General features: G+C 53.5%; 2 protein-coding genes across 5 annotated transcripts; one reads left to right on the top strand and one right to left on the bottom strand.

Annotated features, from left to right (window-relative positions):
• The first annotated feature begins 7,502 nt into the window (after positions 1–7,502).
• Positions 7,503–13,058, top strand: TMEM101 (transmembrane protein 101). 3 transcript variants are annotated; one of them, XM_082371532.1, is made up of 5 exons: positions 7,503–9,700; positions 10,025–10,205; positions 10,911–10,973; positions 11,092–11,238; positions 12,011–13,058. In XM_082371532.1, exons 1-5 carry the CDS (start codon positions 9,564–9,566, stop codon positions 12,317–12,319), a joined length of 837 nt encoding a protein of 278 aa, XP_082227658.1. In that variant the 5' UTR covers positions 7,503–9,563; the 3' UTR covers positions 12,320–13,058. The 3 variants fall into 3 exon arrangements, with proteins under 3 accessions (XP_082227658.1, XP_082227659.1, XP_082227660.1); XM_082371534.1 differs by having other exon boundaries at positions 9,649–9,773; XM_082371533.1 differs by lacking the exon at positions 10,911–10,973 and having other exon boundaries at positions 7,529–9,700.
• On the bottom strand, positions 13,032–19,106 carry NAGS (N-acetylglutamate synthase). 2 transcript variants are annotated; one of them, XM_082371507.1, is made up of 7 exons: positions 18,488–19,106; positions 17,645–17,919; positions 17,318–17,531; positions 16,840–17,020; positions 16,113–16,284; positions 15,832–16,014; positions 13,032–14,634 (listed from the first exon to the last, which is right to left on the bottom strand). In XM_082371507.1, the coding sequence occupies exons 1-7, from the start codon at positions 18,911–18,913 to the stop codon at positions 14,481–14,483; spliced, it is 1,605 nt and encodes a 534-aa protein (XP_082227633.1). In that variant the 5' UTR covers positions 18,914–19,106; the 3' UTR covers positions 13,032–14,480. The 2 variants fall into 2 exon arrangements, with proteins under 2 accessions (XP_082227633.1, XP_082227632.1); XM_082371506.1 differs by lacking the exon at positions 15,832–16,014 and having other exon boundaries at positions 18,488–18,969.
• Between the last annotated feature and the right edge of the window lie 1,195 nt (positions 19,107–20,301).

Genomic DNA, 20,301 nt, shown 5'->3' with positions numbered 1-20,301 from the left:
CAGAGGGCTTGCACCTATGGTGGAACACGTACAGGTGGTTTTGCAGTGTTTCCTTAGTTTTGAGGCATTCTCCTTTCTCCTGAAACACACATACCTTTACACCCCAGCACCCGGTCACCACCCCACTGCCACATACATGCCTTTGGGTTTACTGCTATTTAGAGCGTCTGGTCAGTGTGGTATAAACAGCCTTACCACGGTGAGTTGATACTGAATCTGTGCTGTTGTAAGTCTGAACAGCTCATTGCTGATTTATGGTTGGTGTATTGAATGTTGCTTAAGCACTTCAATATTAGTTAAGGGGCTGCAGCCTGGGAACCACTGATTCACGGTAAAGCCTCCTTGACATTTAAAAAAAAATAATTTTATTTATTTATTTTTGGCTGAGTTGGGTCCTTGTTGCTGGGCGTGGGCCCTCTCCAGCTGCGGCGAGCGGGGGCCCTGTCTCATTGCGGTGCACGGGCTTCTCATTGCGGTGGCCTCCCGTTGCGGAGCACGGGCTCTAGGTGTGCGGGCTTCAGTAGTTGTGGCTCGCGGGCCTCCAGAACGCAGGCTCAGCAGCTGTGGTGCACGTGCTTAGTTGCTCTGCGGCATGTGGGATCCAACCGGACCAGGGCTAGAACGCGTGTCCCCTGCATTGGCAGGCGGATTCCCAACCGCTGTGCCACCAGGGAAGCCCTCCTTGACATTTTTGAAGGTAAGAATGTGTGTGTCAAAAATCTGTTTTCCCATAAGACATACTGGTAAAGGAAGATGTAGAGGGCTTTCAGTCATGCACAGAAATAGAATCTACTGTCCTGCTGATGTGGAGGATACTGAGAATGTGTAATACTAGAAGCTTAGAAGCTGCATTGTACGGGATGAGTTGGGGGGAGAGGCTGGGGACAAGAGTTTGGGAACTGGGATTGGTCATCTGGGTTGGAGGATAGTCATTGTTTACATGGCAGATTTGCTTTCCCATCCCTGCTGGAGGCCACCGGTGCCAGAGCGTTCCCCTTTAAGAAACGTGAAATCGTCATGTACTGCCTAGACTTCAGGGGTTTAACATAACGGCATGAAGTACTTTACAGGTGAAAAAGGGGTGCTCTTGGGCTGCCATCCACTGGTGATAGACTGCTGCTGGGTAATGAAGTTTCAGAATGAGTTTGTTCTTCTTTATTATAAAAGCCTTACATGGCTTGTTACAGGAAAATTAGAAAGCAAGGCAAACATTTTCCATCTACCAGCCCCCCAAAACATTATTGACATCTTTCATATCCTCTAGATGTTAACACCCTTCTCCCTGACCCTTGCATTTCTGAAAATGCAACGTGCTTCACCATGTCAAAAGAAACTTGCCCACCAGTTCCCTCATCCCCAGCCCACAGAGTGCACTCTGTAATCTGTTGGCATCTTAGAATTGATACATGTAAAAGGTATGGGGGCTAGGTGATCTCTAAGATTACTTCCAACCTCAATAATCTGTTCTATTTTATCTTCTCTGTCTTTTCCTACAATGTCTTGCTTCAGTGCCACCTGTGAAGCCATCTTTGACAGTGAAAATGGAAAGGGATTCCTACAATTTGTTTATATCACTCATACCATGTGGCATGTATAACCTGCATTATAGTTATTTGGGTTTATCTTAAATGATCTGATGAGGAATTTTGAGGCCCTAAGGCAAGGATAATGTATTATTCCCTAGCATCCAGCCATCAAGGTAAGACTGAAGGTAGAGTTTTGAAAGTCATCAGTTTAATAACTAGATGAGTTACCTGAGCCAAGATGAAAAGTGGTCCAGGCTGACTGAGTTTTGAGGAAAGCTTGAAGTCAAGTTTGGAAAAAGGATGAGGGACCAGTAAAGAACATGGGAGGAGCTGGGGAGGAGGGTGTACCGGGTTCCAGCTTGAAAAGCACCAGGGCCTTCCCCCAGGTTTCTCCAGAGCAGACTTTGGCAGCTAGGACCAAGGTAGGTCAGATTGTGGCCTCCCAAATTTCCAGTTTTGTTGAAAAGACTAAAAAACTAAATTCCTGAACTGGCAAGGTAAGGCAATTCTCTAGTGACTTCTCAGCCAACCTCTCTTCCCTTTCCCCCAGCTAATCCTGATGCTGACTGCAGCAGTTAGTCTTTAGTGGAGGGAATAAAGTGGTGGCTGCTTTTTCTGATCTGGCCCCCTTTCTGGTCTGTCTCCTAGCTTAAAGTAGTTGCTTATGCTTACTGTAGGGAGGTACGTGTACTGCTCTAAAGAGAATATTCTGGGATGGCTCCTGAGATGTAATTTATGCTGAAATCTGAAGAACAAGGTACCAGCAAAGGGTGCTTGGTTAGAGGGACCAGCAGGAGCTAAAGTTGAGGTTGACAAGAGCTTAGGGATGTTTAGGAACTGCTAGAATATAGGAGGCTGAAGCCTAGTGAGCAAGATGGAGAAATTGGCAGGAGCCAGATCATGCAGGGCCTTGTAGCCATTGTAGTAGGGAATAGAATCTCTGTTCTTGACACAGTGGGAAGCTGTTAGAGGGTTTTAAGCCATCAGGGCATTTAGGCTGATGTTAGACGGCAACAGTGGAAGCAGAAAGACTGTTGGCATTAAGAGCCTGTTGCAGTGGTTCAGACAAGAGATGGTGGTGGCAGAAACATGATTGCAGGACTGATTGGACTTGCTGATAGATTGGATGTGAGGGCAAGGTGGTCAGAGAAAGAGGAACTAAGAATGACATCTGAGTGGATGGCGAACAGTGAGAGAGGAAGAGGTTTGTGGGAAAGTGGAGTTCTGTTTTGTTATTTTGTCTCACCCATGAAAAGCTGGAGAGCAGGTGGCAAATGGGCAGCTGGATAACGAGCTTGGAGTTCAGAGGAGAGGAGTGGGCTGGAGCTAGACTTTTAGGAGTTGTGACCTCGTCCTGAATGCCGAGAAATGGATGAGGAACCATGGCCACAGTAGGGGTTTTGGCCTCTGATTGAAGGGGGCCCTTCCTCCATAATAAAGAGGAAGGAAGGAGAAGATAGTACCGTTGCACGTGAGTTTGTAGATTTGGCAGGGAGATGAGGGTGAAGGAGTATGTGGCCAGTGGCTCAGTAAACACGTGAGGGAACTACCTTAAGATTGCTGAGTGCTCTTCAGAGGTGCTTGCTCATGCATTAGGGTGTAACCACGTGGCCACTGTGTGAGTCATATTGAGTGACTTGGTGTAGACACAGAGGGTGGATAGTTGGGTATAAGCAGGATGGGAGGTTTATCAGGTCTGTACCGTGGTGGGAGAAGGGAATTCAGCTGAGAATGTTTGCAAGGGGGAGTGATTATAGCGGTGGCCCCTTGACCCTTACAAGGCATGCTGCTGTCAAATACAGTTCAGTTCTTGTTCAGATTCACCTTTAAGAAAGTGTCTTGCCGTCGTTCACATGCACTGGCTAAGGGAAGGATATGCAGCCATGTAACTCCAGAAGGCAGTGTGTGAACAGTGTGCTTCTAGTCAGGATGCTTCTAGTTCCAGGGGTGGCCCAGGTGTGGTATCCGAAGCTCAGCACAGGTATCCTAGCACTTAGAAATGCCAACGATCTTGGAGCTTATATGGATATTTAAACTGCCTCCCAGTTTAAATATCCTCTCTTATAGCATCCTTGACAGGCTGCCCCTACTTGAACACTTCCATTGATGGGGAGCTCATTACTTTGAGAAGGAACATGTGATAGCTGTACCTCACCGTTTGGTCCTCCACGCAGCAGCTCTAGAACTGAGGCTAGAGCTCCGGTCTCCTGCACTCTAGTCCTTGCTCTTTATGTCCTTGAGTGAGGGTCACTGAAGTAGCTAAACAGGCGGATATGACTGGGAGTCTCCAGTGAAATGACTTATTTTTAGCCAACTATTCCAGCCTCTTAAGAGCTTTTAAAAAATTTTGGTGCTGTAATCTAATATACTAGTTATCCATCCCAATGTTGTGTTCCAGTTTTTATAAACTGTCTTTTCATATCATCTAAAGGGATATCATGAGAGACTTTAATAAGATCCAGATGTTTGTCTGTGATAGCTACCTAACAACTCTTATCAAAAAGGGAAATAAACTTGTTTGGGTAGACTCACGTGGGCACCTAGTGGCCTTCATGTTTTCGGTAACTGATGAGAGACTACCTGTTCCATGAGCCCTTTCTGAATTTTGTTAACTGTTGTTACACTTATCTGACTTTTGAAAATTGGAACTTGTGCTGAGTTCTAGTCTCTGGCAACCCTCTGTGTGTAATGTTTTCTCAAAGATTATTGACAGTGATTCCTCAAGCTTTTCCTGTATAATTTGCTTGAACCAGATCACATGAATTAATTCAAAGGGGCTCAAGTCTGATCAACCACAAGCCGAGACTAATTTCCCAGGTTGGTGGTGGCTCAGCTGCTCTTACCATTCTGGGCATCATCTGTATTATTCACCTGTGACCTTGACTTCTTAGGGGGATGTTTGGCTGGCATGGGAAACAGTGGCCCACTCTTTGGGGCACTGTCGCTTAGTGGCTAGGCGCTTGCCTGGATTCAAAAAAGCCTGAGTCATGTCAGATTTCACCTCTGCCACTAATTAGCAGTATGACTTGGCAACTTACCTTGCCTTGCCAAGCATCAGTTCCCTCATCTGTGGAATGAGTGTCTTAGTGGAGAATTAAATGAAGCCTTTAATGAGATGCCTGGCCCTTGGTAACCATCTCTTCTATACGGCCATTATTATTCTCTTTAAGAGTTGCTGGGTGGGGCTCGTGAGCACACTCAGGAACCTAGAGAGAAAGTAACTTGTTTAGCCTCCCAGGGCAGGGCAGAAGCACTGGGTGCCCTGGCCCCAGACCCCTCTGTTTCAGAAGGAGATGCTGGTACTCCTGGAAGGCCAGAGTGGAGTACTTTGACCTTTGGCCTAGTGAGAACAAGCGCGAGCATTCCCTTCCTTTGCGTCCAGATGTCTTAGGCAGGAAGTAGGAGTGAAAGAAGAGACACCTGGCTGCTTCCTCACTTGAGGGAGGGCTCCAAGGGGCCTCCAGCTGCCATCCTGACAAGAAATAGAGGGCCTGGGTCTCCAGAAGGGAGAAAGAGGTGGAGGGGGGAACACCTGCTCTTAGAAAAGCAGGGCAGGGTCCTGCTCCCCTGGATGTAAGGCCAAAAGGCCTTGGAGATTTCCTCGACCTGTCCTCCATCTCCACCCTCAGGGTAATGGCTTCCTGAGAGCTGATTGCTCCTGCTTTGGGGGGTGGGGCTCTGGCAGGAGGCCAGCAAGGCAGGTAACTAGAGCTGAGCTTCCTCTGGCATTCCTGGGCTGGGAGTGCACTCAGCAAGTAGTGCCAGGAATATATGTGAGTGCCCAGGGGTTCCGCCTGAGGCCCTGACCTCAGTGGCCAGATTAGGCCAGGATCTAGCTGAAGCTCTTCTTGCAGGAGAAGGCAGCGTTTCTCCTGCGATCGTGTGGGAAATAAGTGAGGTGGGGTGTGGAGTGTGAGTAAAAAAGGTCTAGAGTATTAAAAAGGCCGTCCTCCTTGATTGCCTTTCATCCTAGTAGGAATAATGGAATTGGGGGGGTAGGTTGTCTGGGGCTGGGGGAATCTGGTTGCTGGGGTATCAGGCTGAACTGGCTTTTGCCAGAAGCCTAGGTAGCAGGTAAAATCTTGGGAGATGGAGGGAAGGTGTCCTTGAGACCATGTTGGGGGACCTGGCAACATGGTGAGACCTCTGAATGGTGTTTGCATTTATTTTTCTTTCCTAGCATCACCGTGCTTCCCCAGGCTCCTGGGTGGAGGAGTGTGGCGCAGGTTCTCAGCATCCGTGACGGCCTGGTGCTGTCCTCACTCCAGCCCCTCATGGGGCAGGTGTGGCCACTCCTTCCTCACAGTGACCATGGCCACACCGGTGGCATCAGCCTTGCTTGGAGTCTGGCGGCAGTGTGCCCAGCACCATGTACCCGCCCAGCCTTGGGCATTGTGTGGACTGTGGGGGCCTCCACCTGCTCAGCCCCCTCCCAGGCTCCCTGACAGTTTAGCTCTTGGAGCTGAGCCACAATAGTCTCAGCCACCTGGCAAGTGGCTCCTTCCAGGGCCTGTGGGGACTGTGGTGCCGCTGCTTTCTCACAGTGTCCCATGGGATCTGGCTGGTGGAGCCCTGGGTGAGGGGCCTGGGTTTCCTGGAGCATCTGGACCTCAGCCACACCAGCTGGCTCACCTGTGCCCAGACTTTTCCATCACCCTGTGCTCTCTGCTCTGTCTAGACCTCACAACCTGCTTGCTACCCTGGACCCCTGCAGCCTGTGGGGCCTGGGGAACTTGGGGCAGCTGGACCTGAGCCACACAACCGGGCTGAGCTGGGCACTGCTGGAGTCAGGGGCCTCTTCCACCTGTGCTGGCAGGGCTGGCTGGGAACCGGCACAGTGAGTCAGGGGCGCCAGCCTGGAGGTGCTTTCTGGCTGGGACCGACATCAGCAAGCTGGAGGCTGAGGCCTTTGCAGCCCTGCAAGCGCTGGGCCTGCTTTCCATTGTAGGCAACCTGCTGCAGCATGTCAAGTTCAAGATGCGGCGGGCATCCGGACAGCAGGCATGCAACTGCTGCTGACCAGTAACCCCTGGGTCTGCGACTGACCTGCAATGGGCCTTTGGGAAGCTGGACCACCTGTGGCACTTGTGTGTGGCTGACCTGGGTAGCATGACTTGTGGTGGCCCTGGGCGGCTGGCGGGGCGGTGCTGAGCAGTGTGGAGCCCCAGCTCTGCCTTGGCTAGGTATCGGGCACCATTCTAGTCAATGTGGCTGTGGTCATGGTTGAGTGCAAGTGCAGGCGGGGCTCCAGGAGAACTGGAGAGCAGGGGAGCCCTCTAGAGAGGCAGCTGGAGGAGGGGGAGAAGATGGAGCTGTGAGAGAGGAAAAGGGATGGTCCTGAGAAGTCTTCGGGGCTCAGTTGTCTGCCCAGGCAGGGTGGGAGGAATGGTGGGAGGGGAGAGAGAAATGGCTGTGTTCATCTCTAAGGGCCTAGGGCCAACCACCCCTCCTCACATATTTCCCCCGATCTAGCACAATGCCATCTTTTCCAGCCCTGGAAAGAGGGATCTGGCCCCTAGTCCTCAACAGTTGTTTGGGGAAGAGGACACTAAAAGGTAGAAACTGAAGACCGGAGGGAACTGGGGTGGGATGGGTACAAGGAAAGCATTAATCCTCATCTCCTTCCCCTTCCTCACACATGTCCCTGGCCTCTGCTGTTGGGGACTTGATCAGAAACTGGTTGCTAAAGTTATGATGGAGGTGGGGTAAGGGTACTGTTCCCATGGGCACAACCCAGGCAGGCTCCTAGAACTATTTTGTGGACGTACACTATCCCAGTTCTCAACACCTTCGCTCCTTCCTGATGGCTGTGCATCTTGTCCCGTTTGAATCGGGGTTGGGTAAGGAGATTGGAAAAAGAAAATCAGTTGGAAAGTTGATTCTGTAGTATGTGCCTGCATTTTGGTGAAGAAAACTTGCCTCATGTGGTGGGGGGTGGGAGGGGTGGGAGGGGTAGGCAAAATGACCTTTAACCCAGTCTTTTTCTCATTCCCCTTGACTGGCGTTTTCCCACCCCAGCAATCACACAATCTCATTCCCTAGTTTTCTGCCTGGATACATCCCTTTCTCACATACCCAGGCTTTATCCTAGTGACTTTGTAAAAAATTAGATGTGAAAAGGTGTTTTGTTGTCCCAAGCTTTCACTGGCTGATTGGGAATTTTAAATTCATGTTGTCAGACATTTTTCTTGGACAGGAGGCCCCTTTCCCAGGGAAATGAAAACAGACCTCCTGAATTAAATGGCCTTGTGGAAGTGCTTGTAGAATCTTAACTTGAATATTAGAAGATGAATTTGTATGTTGCAGGGTGGTGGTGGGGTGTGCAGGAAGATAGGTGGGGGTGGCTTTGTGGTGGCAATGCCAGAGTGTCCAGAACTTTTGCTCATTTACTTATTCCACAAATGATTCCTGAGGCAAGAAATAGCAGTAACACCTTTTCATTTATTTATCTATTCGGCACACATTTCCTGAATGCATCCTGTCTACTAGGCCCTGAGGATATAATTGTAAACAGAAACCGGACACTGTCCTTGCCCTCATGGAGCTCACAGTCTAGTGTTAATCTAGTCATCAACAACAACAAAAAAATCACAAATATATAATTGCCAGTGTGCTGATTCAAAGGAAGGGTGGCTTTTGATTATGAGAACATAAAATAAAGGAACTAAGAACAAACAGCACCAAAGGAGAAGTGGGGAAGACCAGTTGGAAACCTGGTGCAGCTAAACTGACAAAAGGTGGTAGTTTGGGCTAGAGTGGGAGTGTCAGAGCTGGAGAAATGGACTGCCTGAGTTGTACCATATGTCCACATCAGATCTCTCTTCTCTCAGGGGACAGAAGGAAGGCAGACCAAGATCACACTTCTCTACGAGTGGCTCTTAGGAAAACCTCTTTTTTTTTTTTTTAACTTTTATTGGAGTATAGTTGCTTTACAATATTGTGTTAGTTTCTACTGTACAGCAAAGTGAATCAGCTATACATATACATATATCCCCTCTTTTTTGGTTTTCCTTCTCATTTAGGTCACCACAGAGCATTGAGTAGAGTTCCCTGTGCTATACAGTAGGTTCTCATTAGTTATCTATTTTATACGTAGTATCAGTGTATATATGTCAGTCTCAATCTTCCAATTCATCATACCCCCTCCTTTCCCCCTTGGTATCCATATGTTTGTTCTGTACGTCTGTGTCTCTATTTCTGCTTTGTAAATAAGATCATCTATACCAATTTTTTCAGATTCCACATATATGCATTAATATATGATATTTGTTTTTCTTTTTCTGACTTATTTCATTCTGTAGAGACTCTTACAGTTTCTCGGTCCATCCATGTCTCTACAAATGACCCAATTTTGTTCCTTTTTATGGCTGAGTAATATTCCATTGTATATATGTACCACATCTTCTTTATCCATTCCTCTGTTGATGGACATGTCCTGGCTAGGTTGCTTCCATGTCCTGGCTACTGTAAATAGTGCTGCAATGAACATTGGGGTGCATGTGTCTTTCTGAATTATGGGGAAAACGTTTTACTTTCAGCTTAAACAGAAGCAGAGGGATTTCCTCTGGGGTGTGTGTGTGCATGTGTGTTGTGTACACCATTTATTGAACCCCTACTATGTGCTCGAACCAATACTGTCACATTTAAACCTCACAACAACCCTGTGAGATAGGTGTCATCTCCGTTTCCCAGATGAATCTTGGAAAGTGTAGGAGGTATGCCCAAAGTCACAGGGCTGCATTAGGGTTGGAGCCTAAGTTTAGCTGCATTAAAAGGCTAGTTCGCTTACTGTTCCTTCCTCTACTCTAGTTTTCAACTTTGCAGCTACAAGAAGGGACCCTTGAGCCTCCATGGGCAGAAGGAAAGACAACCCTGCAACTAGAACACTTCCTTCGGTCCAGAACTAGAGAGCGAGAGCTTTGTTTCCTGACGGAAGGGGGGAAAAAAACCCCGCGAGACCCGGAAGTTGCGCGTCGCGTGCTCGCGCCGGCCTCCTTGGCCGCGGGGTGAGGCCGCGGCGGACTGCCCTTCTTCAAGATGGCGTCGAAGATAGGTTCGCGACGGTGGATGCTGCAGCTGATCATGCAGTTGGGTTCGGTGTTGCTCACACGCTGCCCCTTCTGGGGCTGCTTCAGCCAGCTCATGCTGTACGCTGAGAGGGCCGAGGCGCGCCGGTGAGCGGGCCCGCGCGGCCGCCGAACGCGGCGGGGGCGGTCCGACCTGTCCCAGGAACGGGGGTGCGGTGAGGTGGGGAAGAAGTTGCGGCCCAGAAGTTGGGACCCTTGGACTGGGAGGAATTGGGACCTTGGACTTGTTAGGGACTCTGGTCCGGAGCAAGGTGGGCATGGAGCGTAGTGTGGGGGTCCTAGCCATGAGAGGGGGCTCCGGTTTGGGGAAGCAATGGAGCTTGCGGGAACCCAAGGGGTCTCAAAGCTCTTTTCCCCGCTTCATTCTGTGCTTCATTCTGTCCTCGTTCCTTCCCCCCTGCCGGCTCACAGGAAGCCCGACATCCCAGTGCCCTACCTGTACTTCGACATGGGGGCGGCCGTGCTGTGCGCTAGCTTCATGTCCTTTGGAGTGAAGCGGCGCTGGTTCGCTCTGGGGGCCGCACTCCAGCTGGCCATTAGTACCTACGCCGCCTACATCGGGGGCTACGTCCACTACGGGGACTGGCTGAAGGTGAGCGCCTCGGCCCTGAGTGGGACTTCGCTGGGGTGTTGGGGAGCCAATGCCCGGGACAGTTGGGCAATGCCTGGTGCTAGCCAGGAGCACAGTGCGAAGCCTGGAAAGGCTGAACCCCCAGGCGTGTAGAGGTTATTACAGACGGCAAGAATGGAAGGACCTTAGAGACCACGCAAACCTCCCCTTCAGAGTGTGCAAACTGAGGTCCAGAGATGCGAAACAGACTTTCCCACAGTTACACCACAGTTAGCATTACAGGTGTGACCAGAACCCAGGTCACCTGGTTCCCAGAACCCTTTAAACCATTAGTTATCTCAGACTCATAGAGCAAAAGGGACCTTAGAGAGTACCTGGTCCACCCAACCGATTTTATGAAATTTATCTAATCCTAGGGCAGCATTTAAGCCTGTAGATGCCAGGACCTGTGCCAGGCACTACAGTCTTGGAGATAAGCCTGGACCAAGGCATTACCCGCAAGGAGTGGACTGTCAGCCCAATAGGGGAGGCAGATGTGTGAGTAACTATAGGACAGTGAGATCAACGGTTCGTTTATGGAACAGCGTATACTATATAGCAGAAAGAACATTGGGCTTCGAGTGTGCAGACCTGGGGGTGGGGAGGGGGGCAACCCTTGGTATCTGGGTTCTGCCACTTACTTTCTGTAGGACCTTGGACAATTTTATTAACCCCTCTGGGCCTCAGTTTCTACTTCTGGTAAAAAGAATTACCTATCTCTGCTCTACCTGCCCACCACACTTGGAAATGGTAAGAGGGTTCATCAGGTGGAATGGGATGTACAGAGATGGGCAGTTCTGCGCTCCGGGCGGCCAGGAGAAGTGTGGTGGCTTCAGGTCCTGACTGGGGTCCCCTCGCCTCGGCCTAGGTCCGTATGTACTCTCGCACAGTTGCCGTCATCGGTGGCTTTCTTGTGCTGGCCAGCGGTGCTGGGGAGCTGTACCGTCGGAAACCCCGCAGCCGTTCCCTCCAGTCCACCGGCCAGGTCTTCCTGGGCATCTACCTCATCTGCGTGGTAGGTTGGGGGACTGTTGGCTGGAGGTGCTTGACTGGGAGCGAGAAGTGAGCCCGTGCCTGGCGCCTGGCAGAACCCAGGGAGGTGGGCAGAACGAGGCCTTGCATGTAGTTCCTGATGGCCTGACTGCCGGCAGTTGCCCCTGCCAAATTCTGGGCCTCGGGGGCCCTTCAAGTGCCTGAGACCTGGCTGAGAGTCCCTTCTTCCAGCATTATTGCCACTGGGGAGAGAAGAGGATGGATCTCTCCTGAGAGCCAGGAGAACAAGTGGGACGGGTCCTCTCATGGCTTCAGCCCCCAGAGGACTGGGAGAGGGGACAAAGGAGAGGTTTGGTAGAGTTCAGGTCCCAGATGGGACTCTGCCACTTAGAGCTGATGGGGCTGCCTAGCGTACGTAGCCAGTTATGTCCTCCCTGGTGCTCGGGGAGGCCAGTGGGGATGGGGACGTGGACAGGCCCCAAGTCACTTGGCTTCATCTTAGTTGCTGGGCACCATCTCCCGTGTGCAGAGCTCTGTATTCAGAGGTGAGAGCCCCGGTCTGACTGTGGAACCTCCTCCCTTCTGAGACCCCAGGGTGAGGAGAGACAGAGGTCCTAACCTCATGGAGCTCCCTAGTCAGATGGGGAGACACAGGCCTTACTGTCAGAAAGCCCCCAGTCTGAGAGGGGAGTCAGAAGCCCACCTTGTAGGGGCTGGCTTGCATGCCAGGGGTGGCCTTACCCAGGCAGGCTCCTCAGCCTGTTGGAGAGCCTTACAGGATGCTGTGTCTCTAGGCCTACTCGCTGCAGCACAGCAAGGAGGACCGGCTGGCGTATCTGAACCATCTCCCAGGAGGGGAGCTGATGATCCAGCTCTTCTTCGTGCTCTATGGCGTCCTGGCCCTGGCTTTCCTGTCAGGCTACTACGTGACCCTGGCTGCCCAGATCTTGGCTGTTCTGCTGCCCCCGGTTATGCTGCTCGTCGATGGCAATGTTGCCTACTGGCATAACGCGCGGCGTGTTGAGTTCTGGAACCAGATGAAGCTCCTTGGAGAGAGCGTGGGCATCTTTGGGGCCGCTGTCATCCTGGCCACTGACGGCTGAGCTGCACAGCGGGAGTCTGAGATGGGTGCGGGGAGCCACTGAGGGCTACCCTACCTACATCCTTGCTGGCCCAGTTATGTTTATTTATGCTTTTTGGTCTATTTGTTTGATCACTTGCGTTGTGTGCATGTGTGTGCGTACGCATGTGTGTGCGTGTGTTGGTAAGAGGCAGGTCTCTTCCCCAGTTCCTAGGCTTGGGCCTTGGTGGGGTGGGAGCCCTGATGACTCTGCCTTACAGGTTTCTTTTTCCTGTTCGTTATGAGGAGAGCTGAGGCCAGCTGCTCCCTTGGGTCTCCTGTCCCAGGGAAGGGAGTAAGGCAGGGCTAGGGTGGGGTACCGAGAGTGGGAGAGAGGAGAACCAGAAGTGAGCCAATGTGAAAAATCCCTTTTTGAACCTGGCAGATGCAGCTAGGCTCTGCAGTGCTTTTGTGAGACTGAGAGTGAGTGTGTGTGCATGTTGACATGTGGATCAGGCCCAGGAGGAGCAGAGGGGCCGGGCACCACGGAAGTCATGTGGGCTCTCAGGGTGTGCCAGGGGCAGAAACAGCACTAGCTGTCACCCACCTTGAGGGTAGAGCAGGCCCCAGTTTACTCTGGGGTTTGCAGGGGTGCGACAGGCAGCAGCAACTTCCTGCCTCTGGCCTTCTGTTTCCAGCTCCGTGGTTGGCCTGGTGGGGGTGAGTGCCCTCCCAAACACCAGACCACACAGTCCTCCAAAAATAAACATTTTATATAGACATTTGGCTTTGCTTCTCTGTTCTCCCCACGGGGCACTTAGCCATTGGCTGGGATTGATCTTGGGTTTCTTGAAATACCATATCTGGTTAAGCCCCACCTTGATCCGCCCCTGATCTTTCCCCTGTTCTGAGAGTTCCCACAGTCCTTTGGCTCTCTTTTCAACAGTCTCCGAATGCTCCCTGTAGTATATGCTTTGACCTTTCACTTCAGTCCCTCTTGTGGCTTATCTTTTCCTCCCCATTTGGTGCCAGCTCTTTTCGAAGAAATCGTTGGTGAGGGCAGCTAGAGAGAGAGAACTGATATTAAGTATCATTATGAGGCTGAGGAGTTTTCATTTCACAGGTGAGGAAATGGAGGCTCAGAGAAGGTGAGCAGCTTGCCTCAAGCCACAGAGCTGGATTCCAGGTCAGGTCTATCTAATGCCCACGCCCAGATATGTACTCGACACCAGCCCTCTCTTGGGGGTTGGTTGTGTCACAGCAGCCCCTGGTGTGTGTGCCATGGTGACCCTTTCCCTACTCGTTCGCACACCTCCTGACAGAAAGTAGCCCCAGCAGCCAGTATGGTGCCTGGCACATCGTGGGGGACAAAAATGTCAAATGAAACCTCAGTCTTTGGACTCCTACCCGTCTGACATGTTCTCTTCCTGCAAAGATGGAGACACAACCTCCAGGGGGGCCCAGGGGAAAACATCCAATTCTGGGCTTGGCCCTGAGCCCTGCCTGGAAAGGGAGCTGGGCCTGCTGTCAGTCTGGTCTGTGGAATGGAAGATGTTTCCTAACTAAGGGGTAGGGGAGTCCCTCTGGGGACGGCTGACAGCTGTGGGAGGGGGGAGGTGGTGGCAGCATTCATCCAGGGGCGTCGGCCTCATTTAGCTCCTCTCTTCCCTCTAGGAAGAGGTTCCCCAGCCCTCAAGATCTTGTTTCCAGAGGGTCACTGCTAATTTCCTTTCAAGTGTCAGCTGACTTTCAGACAAGTATTTGCATTTTAATCAAGGTCTCCTGAAAAGTTGCAAGACCCGAAGGAACTAAAACGGAATGGTGGAATATCAGGCAGATGTGGGTGATATTTTGGGCAAGGGAGCCTCAAAACAGCACAGAGACCACAGACACTGGCCCACCCGTAAGCCTTGAGCCCTCAAAGGCAAGCCCTCCTTCCCCCAAATCCCTAGACTGAAAATTCAAGGCCATCTGATTGTGCTTTGGAGCAAGTAGGGGGTCTTGGGCAGGCCCTTCTCCTTCCTGCACTTGTCCTCATTTGGGTGCCCCCCTCTGGGCAGGGTAGAGCAGGGGCTGCTGCCTTCTCTGCAGCTCACTCAGCCAACAAGTCTGGTCCGGCCTGTGGCTGGCTCGGGTCACCTTCAGCAGGCATGGCTTTTGGTCCACCCTGGCTGTCCCAGGGCCTGCAGGGCTGGTGGAGAGGGTCAGCTGCCTGGGTCAGAAGCCGGCTTGCAGAAGGAGTCTGGCAGCCCCTTGGCGTGGTTGACCAGCTCGTAAGAGTCCCGGATGTCGGCCAGGCCAAACCAGAAGAAGATCCACTGCTTGTTGGAGAAGCTGCCATCGCTGTGTTTGAAGTACCTGGTGGAGGTGGGAGATAGGTTTTAGGCAAGACCAGTGCTCACTACGCACTGGTTCATTTACTGAGGACCTACTACAGGCATACCTCGTTTTATTGCGCTTCACTTTATTGTGCTTTGCAGGTACTGCGTTTTTTTACAAATTGAAGGTTTGTGGAAACCCTGTGTGGAGCAAGTCTATCAGGGTAATTTTTCCAACAGCATTTGCTCACTTCGTGTCTCTGTGTTGCATTTTGGTAATTCTTGCAATATTTCAAACCCTTCACCGGCAAATAGATGATTATTCACTGAAGGCTCAAGTGATGGTTAGCAGTTTGTAGCAATAAAAGTATTTTAAAATTAAGGTATATACATTTGTTTTTAGACATAATGCTATTGCACACTTAATAGACTATAGTGTAAACATAACTTTTATATATACTTGGAAACCAAAAAATTCATGTGATTTGCTTTATTGCAATATTCACTTTATTGGGGAGGTCTGGAACCAAACTGGCAATATCTCTGGGGTATGCCTGTACATGCTGGACACTCTGCTAGGACCTGTGGTCTGTAATCTGATTTTATCCTTATAGCATTAGCCAACATCCTGGTGTTGTTATGCTTTTTTCACAGAGAAGCAGCTAAGTCTCAGAGAAGTTAGCTAACTAGCCAGAGTCACACAGCTAGGAGGGTTGGAGTGAGGCCCTCTTTTGCTCTCTCCGCACTGCCCTGGCTGTGCAGCCCGGGGAGGGCTTCTTGTTCACTTCTTGGTGCCCACAGAGCAGGGTAGTGGGGGATGAGGTGATAATTGCAGAAGGAAAGAGAGGAGGGAGTGTTCCACTGGAGATGCAATGGGCCTGGGGTCAGAGTTTGGCAACTGGGCCTGGAATAGAGCCCTGAGGGGCTGGATTTCTCCAGACCCTGGGAGAGGCAGGCTGCTTCCCGGGTGGAGACTGTCTTCAAGGAATCTACCCTAGCAGGGCAGAGCCGGGTTAAGTGTGCTCTGCCTCTAGGGAAATCTCAGGCTCCGTGTGTGGTCCACTCCCTGGGGAATGTGGGGCCACACTGAGCGGGCCATTTCCCTTGGGGAAGAATGGCTAATGAAAGAAAGGGAGGCCCAGCCTTCCTGGCTGGTGGTCCCGGGGCGTAGCTGGCCAGAGCTGGAGAGGAGAGTGGGGGTGGGGCCCAGCCCAGAGCCGGGAGGGGCGGGACCTACCAGGGATTGATGGGGTTGGTGACCCGGGAGCGCCAGAAAAGCGTCTGCAGGTCCCGCCGCAGGCGCTCCCACAGCATCTGGCCGGAGCCTTGGCCCTGGCGGCTGGAGCTCACCACAAACTTGTCTAGATACGGGGTGCCCCCAAGTACGGGCTCCGTGGTCAGAATGGCAGCCGCGTTGTACCTGGCGCAGCGGGGGAGAGGCAGGCTGGGACCTCTCCTTGGTCCAAAGCTCCCCGGCTCTGTCCCTTGGTCCCTGCCCTCTGGGGCCCGCAGGCTCACCCCTCAGAGACGTAGACAGAGTGCAACCTCGGGCGCAGCGAGGCCAAGTAGTCGTCCCGGAGCTTTTTGCCGAAGCTGGCGTTGACCAGGTTCACTAGGAGGCCCTGGTCCAGGCTGTCCAGGCTGCGCACTCGCAGCATCCGCTCGGCGTTCTTGAACAGCGTCCCGGACCCTGGGGGTGGGATGGAGGAGGAGGGGTTAGTTCAGCCCGAGATCCAGGTCCCCTCCGCTCCTCCGTTTGCGCAGCCTGGTGGGGTTCCAGATAGGACAGGGGCTGGTGGGACAATTACTCTCTTTGGGAGCTCTCCACAGTGAGCCGCTTCCTAAAGTCTGCATAGATTTGTGCGCGATTTTCACTCAGGGATTTTCTTTTTCCCCCCCGGGCAGTTTGTCCCTCAAGTTCCGCGTATCGCCTGTAGTCCCAGCTACCTCTCCTAGTCCCGCCTACCCTTGCCCTCCCCCACCTCTGGTCCCGCCCACCCATCCAAACCCCGCCCACGTTTCCTAGCTCTGTCCATTCCACTTGGTTCCGCTGGGTCTGCGGTTCCTCCCACCCACCCAAGTCCCTCCCATCTGTCTAGTTCCACCCAAGTTCTAGCCCAGGGCCGTCCACCTCCTTGCTCACCTCCCGCAGGTTTGGAAAGAGCAGGAAGCCTTTACTGTCTGGAGAGGAAGCCGCTTCTCCTGGCTCCCCAAACCCAGGCGCGCCCCCCGCCCCAGCCCTCACCCTTGTTGCTGAAGAGCTCGGTGAGCAGCGTGCTGGCGTCGGTGATGACAGCCGAGGAGTGGTGAGGCAGGCGGCTGAGCACGTCCACGATGAGCCGAATCTGCTGCCGTGCTTTGGTGCTCACCCACTCGGCGTTGGTCACTAGGTCCAGGTCGGCGGGCAAGTTCACGTTACTCAGGACCTGTGTCCAGGACGAGGGGGTGAGCCTCCGACCTGCAGCCGGACAAGGACTGTGGCCCCGCCCCACGGACCTCTCCTCACTGACCCCTTTTCCCTTACTTCCTCCCGAAGTCCTTGGCCAGGGAGGGCTCAGATCTGAGCACCATAGGCTGAGTCCCTCCCTGACACTCCATTTCCGACCCATGCGGCTGGAGAGAGAGTGACTCGGGGGCCCGTCTGGGAGGCGTGCAGGGGACCTAAGAGCGGCTCAGCCAGGCGCAGAGTCGCGGGGAGTGGGGTCCGAAAGGAGGAGACACACCTTGTGACTGCTGTCGTGCAGACCGCCCGTGGTATTGAGGAAGATGATTTTGGTGGGCCGCAGCGCCTTGGCCAGGGACGCGGTCACCTCCAGTGAGTCCAGGAGCACGGAGCGGCGGGCGGCCGTCTCCCCGATGGGGCACAGGATGGGGATGCTGCCCGACTCCAGGCACCACTGCAGTAGGTCGGTCTCCACCGAGACGATGCCGCCATAGCTGTGGGCCAGACGTGGTGCTCAAGGAGGTTGCCTCCAGGACCCGCGGGTCTGGGGCTGGGCGGGCGGATAGCGTGATCTGAGGACGCAGGGGCAGGCAGGGTCAGCACTAACCTGGCATGAGGGGCTGGCTCAGCAGCGCCCAGCACCGACCCGCCGCCAAAAAAAGGCACGGCAGTGGCGGCATTGTGCCGCAGGGCGTCCACCAGCACCTTGCAACTCTGGGCAAGCTGTGCCTTGGCCTCCCAGAAGGAAAGACAGCCCGAGGGCGCCGTGGGAGCGGGCAGCCCCAGGACCACCAGCGGCTTCATGTCCATGCGCTGCAGGAAGGCCAGGGCGAAGGCCAGGCTGGATACGGCCTTAGGGCACTTGAGCACCTCCTCGTCCACCTGCGGAGGAGTGGGCGTTCAACGGGCACGACACCGGCCCTGACTCCTGCTGCACCCGCTTGCTCCCACAGCCGGGTCCTCAGGGCCCTCTCGGGGCCCCCACCCTGCTCAGGAGCTGTCAGGCTCCATTTCTGGCCACCTGCGCCCACCTGCTTCGCCCTTTGCCCCGTTGGGTCTTGCCATCCTCTTATCTCACACTAGTGTTCCTCCCTCCGCTCCTCCCTGCGACCTTGGACTGTAGGACACCTTAGGGGGAGGGGTGACGCAGGCGGCTTCTATCAAGGTTCCCCAACTGCCAACTGAACCCCTAACTGCGCCCAGGATGGGAGGACTTCTCTGGCGCATCTCGTTTGACGGGCTGGGGACCCGAGGCTCCTCACCCGGGCTGGGCGCGAGACTTTTCGAGGAGCGCACAGCCTCGCGCAGTCCCAGGCGCTCGTCTGGGCTCCGTCGAGCCCCTTCCTGGCCCCGCTGCGCAGAGTCCGCAGCCCGTCCTGCCATGCCTGGCGACACGTCGCTACACAGCCCCCATCCCCTGTCTGTGACCCGGCCGACGCCGGGCTCTCACCTCGATGACGGCAAAGGGCCTGTCCGCGGAGTGGTGGCAGGTCTGGAACTGCGTGAGCCAGTGGCGCGCCTCCCCGGGGCTGGCCCCACACTGGTTCAGGAAGGCCTGGATGTCCCGCTGCACCAGCGAGCGGCCGGCCGGGGGCCCGGGGGAGTCGGGGGACACCGGGGGCGCGGGGGGCAGTGTCCACGACGGCTCCTCCGCTGCAGGCGAGTGGGCGTCGTACACGGCGCCCTCGGCCTCCTCTTGGGCGGGCTGGGCCGGCGCCCAGGCGGTGCTGAGCCGGCGTCCCGGGCTGGTGGCCCTGGCCGCCCGTCGCCGCACGCTGCCGCTGAGCCTCCGGGCGCCCCCAGTGCCTTGGGGGCCGCGCAGCCTCCCGCCCGCAGGGGCGGCCCGCAGGGCCCAGGCCAACCGCGCCGTCGCCATGACAACCAAACCAGCTCGCCCCCCCAAGTGACCGTCTGTCCGGAGCTCCTGGCTCTGGGGGCCTCTTAACCTGCGGCGGGGCGGGGCTGGGACTGCCGGGGCGGGGCGCCGACGGGGGGCGCGGAGTCGCCTCCCGGTGCGTTTGAAGAGGGTCAGGCCATGGGTCAGAGGGCGGCGCCGACAGGATCCCCCGCCCCTGGGGTGGGGGGATGGAACCCACTAACGAGAGTCACGAGGCAGAGATAAACGGTGGCTGGGTGTCTTTAATTTGCTGCCAAGGCCGGTTCCAGGAAGGGCTCGGGGACCCACAGGTGGATTTGGCGCTCTGCGGGGTCTTGAATGATTAAGGGGGAGTCTGATTAGGGCAAGAGGGGAGAGCAGGTGGCAGTTGCCACCTGGCTGAGGGAGGAGGCTGGAGGGAGAGGTGGGGGAAGAGTGAAAGCGTGGAGAGCGGGGATGCCTTTGTCCTGTTGGAGCTCAAAGAAGATGGAATCACGAGGTTACCAGAGTTTGCCAAACGCCAGCCACTGGGTACCACCTTGAAGAATTTTGTCATATCTTCAAATCACCCCTTATTAGTGTTAAAGTTTTTCTTTAAACTTTTTTTTTTTTGCCAGAGAAACCAAATGTTATAATATGGTATAATGAAATTAACATTCTGAATTATGAAAAAATATGACATGTGCCTTCTTGCTTCCTCTACCAACCCCCCATCCCCCATGCCCCCCAGTGCAAGCCTCCATCACCTCCCACTTCTATTATCTCAATACTCTGCTAATTAGACTTCCTGCTTCCACCCTTGCCCCTTCAGTCTACTCTTCAATGAGTGGCTAGAATTAGTCCTGTGACTTGGCAGTCCAGTGGTTAAGACTCCCCCTTCCAATGCAGGGGGTGCGGGTTCAATCCCTGGTCGAGGAGCTAAGATCCCACATGCCTCGGGGCCAAAAAACCAAAATATAAAAAACAGAAGCAGTATTGTAACAAATTCAATAAAGACTTAAAAAAAAATGAACTTATTAATTTTAAAATTTATCCACATCAGGATTGTAACTAGAAGGCCATTATCACTTGAAAGAAAGTCTTACAAATAAAGAGAGAACAAAATGTTATAAATTCCAGCTGGATAGTGTTGCCTGCCTCTCTTGGAAACAAAGAATGTTAGCAAGCACCAGGTGGTAGAGATCCCCTAGCACACTGAGAGGCTTTCTCCACGGTAGAATAATAGCTGCTGACACATGCAGAACGTCAGGCACTGTGCAAAGCACTTCACAAATAGTAACTCATTTAATCCTTACAATTACTCCAGAATTGGTATTATTATTACATCCATTTTATAGACGAGGAAATTGAGGCACAGAAACATGTGAGGGACAAGGTCATTCAGTTCA

This window comes from Balaenoptera borealis, assembly GCF_965194805.1.
Source record: "Balaenoptera borealis genome assembly, chromosome: 20".
Taxonomy (NCBI): domain Eukaryota; kingdom Metazoa; phylum Chordata; class Mammalia; order Artiodactyla; family Balaenopteridae; genus Balaenoptera; species Balaenoptera borealis.
This window is presented reverse-complemented; position numbering and strand designations above follow the sequence as displayed.

Excerpts from the sequence above, each read along its gene's own strand:
- TMEM101 (XM_082371532.1), top strand. The coding sequence starts at position 9,564 with ATGGCGTCGAAGATAGGTTCGCGACGGTGGATGCTGCAGCTGATCATG. Across the intron at positions 9,701-10,024 it reads GAGAGGGCCGAGGCGCGCCG|GAAGCCCGACATCCCAGTGC; the intron begins GTGAGCGGGCCC and ends GCCGGCTCACAG. Across the intron at positions 10,206-10,910 it reads ACTACGGGGACTGGCTGAAG|TTTCTACTTCTGGTAAAAAG; the intron begins GTGAGCGCCTCG and ends TCTGGGCCTCAG.
- NAGS (XM_082371507.1), bottom strand. The coding sequence starts at position 18,913 with ATGGCGACGGCGCGGTTGGCCTGGGCCCTGCGGGCCGCCCCTGCGGGC. Across the intron at positions 17,920-18,487 it reads GGCCCTTTGCCGTCATCGAG|GTGGACGAGGAGGTGCTCAA; the intron begins GTGAGAGCCCGG and ends ACTCCTCCGCAG. Across the intron at positions 16,285-16,839 it reads CGAGCTCTTCAGCAACAAGG|GGTCCGGGACGCTGTTCAAG; the intron begins GTGAGGGCTGGG and ends TCCCACCCCCAG.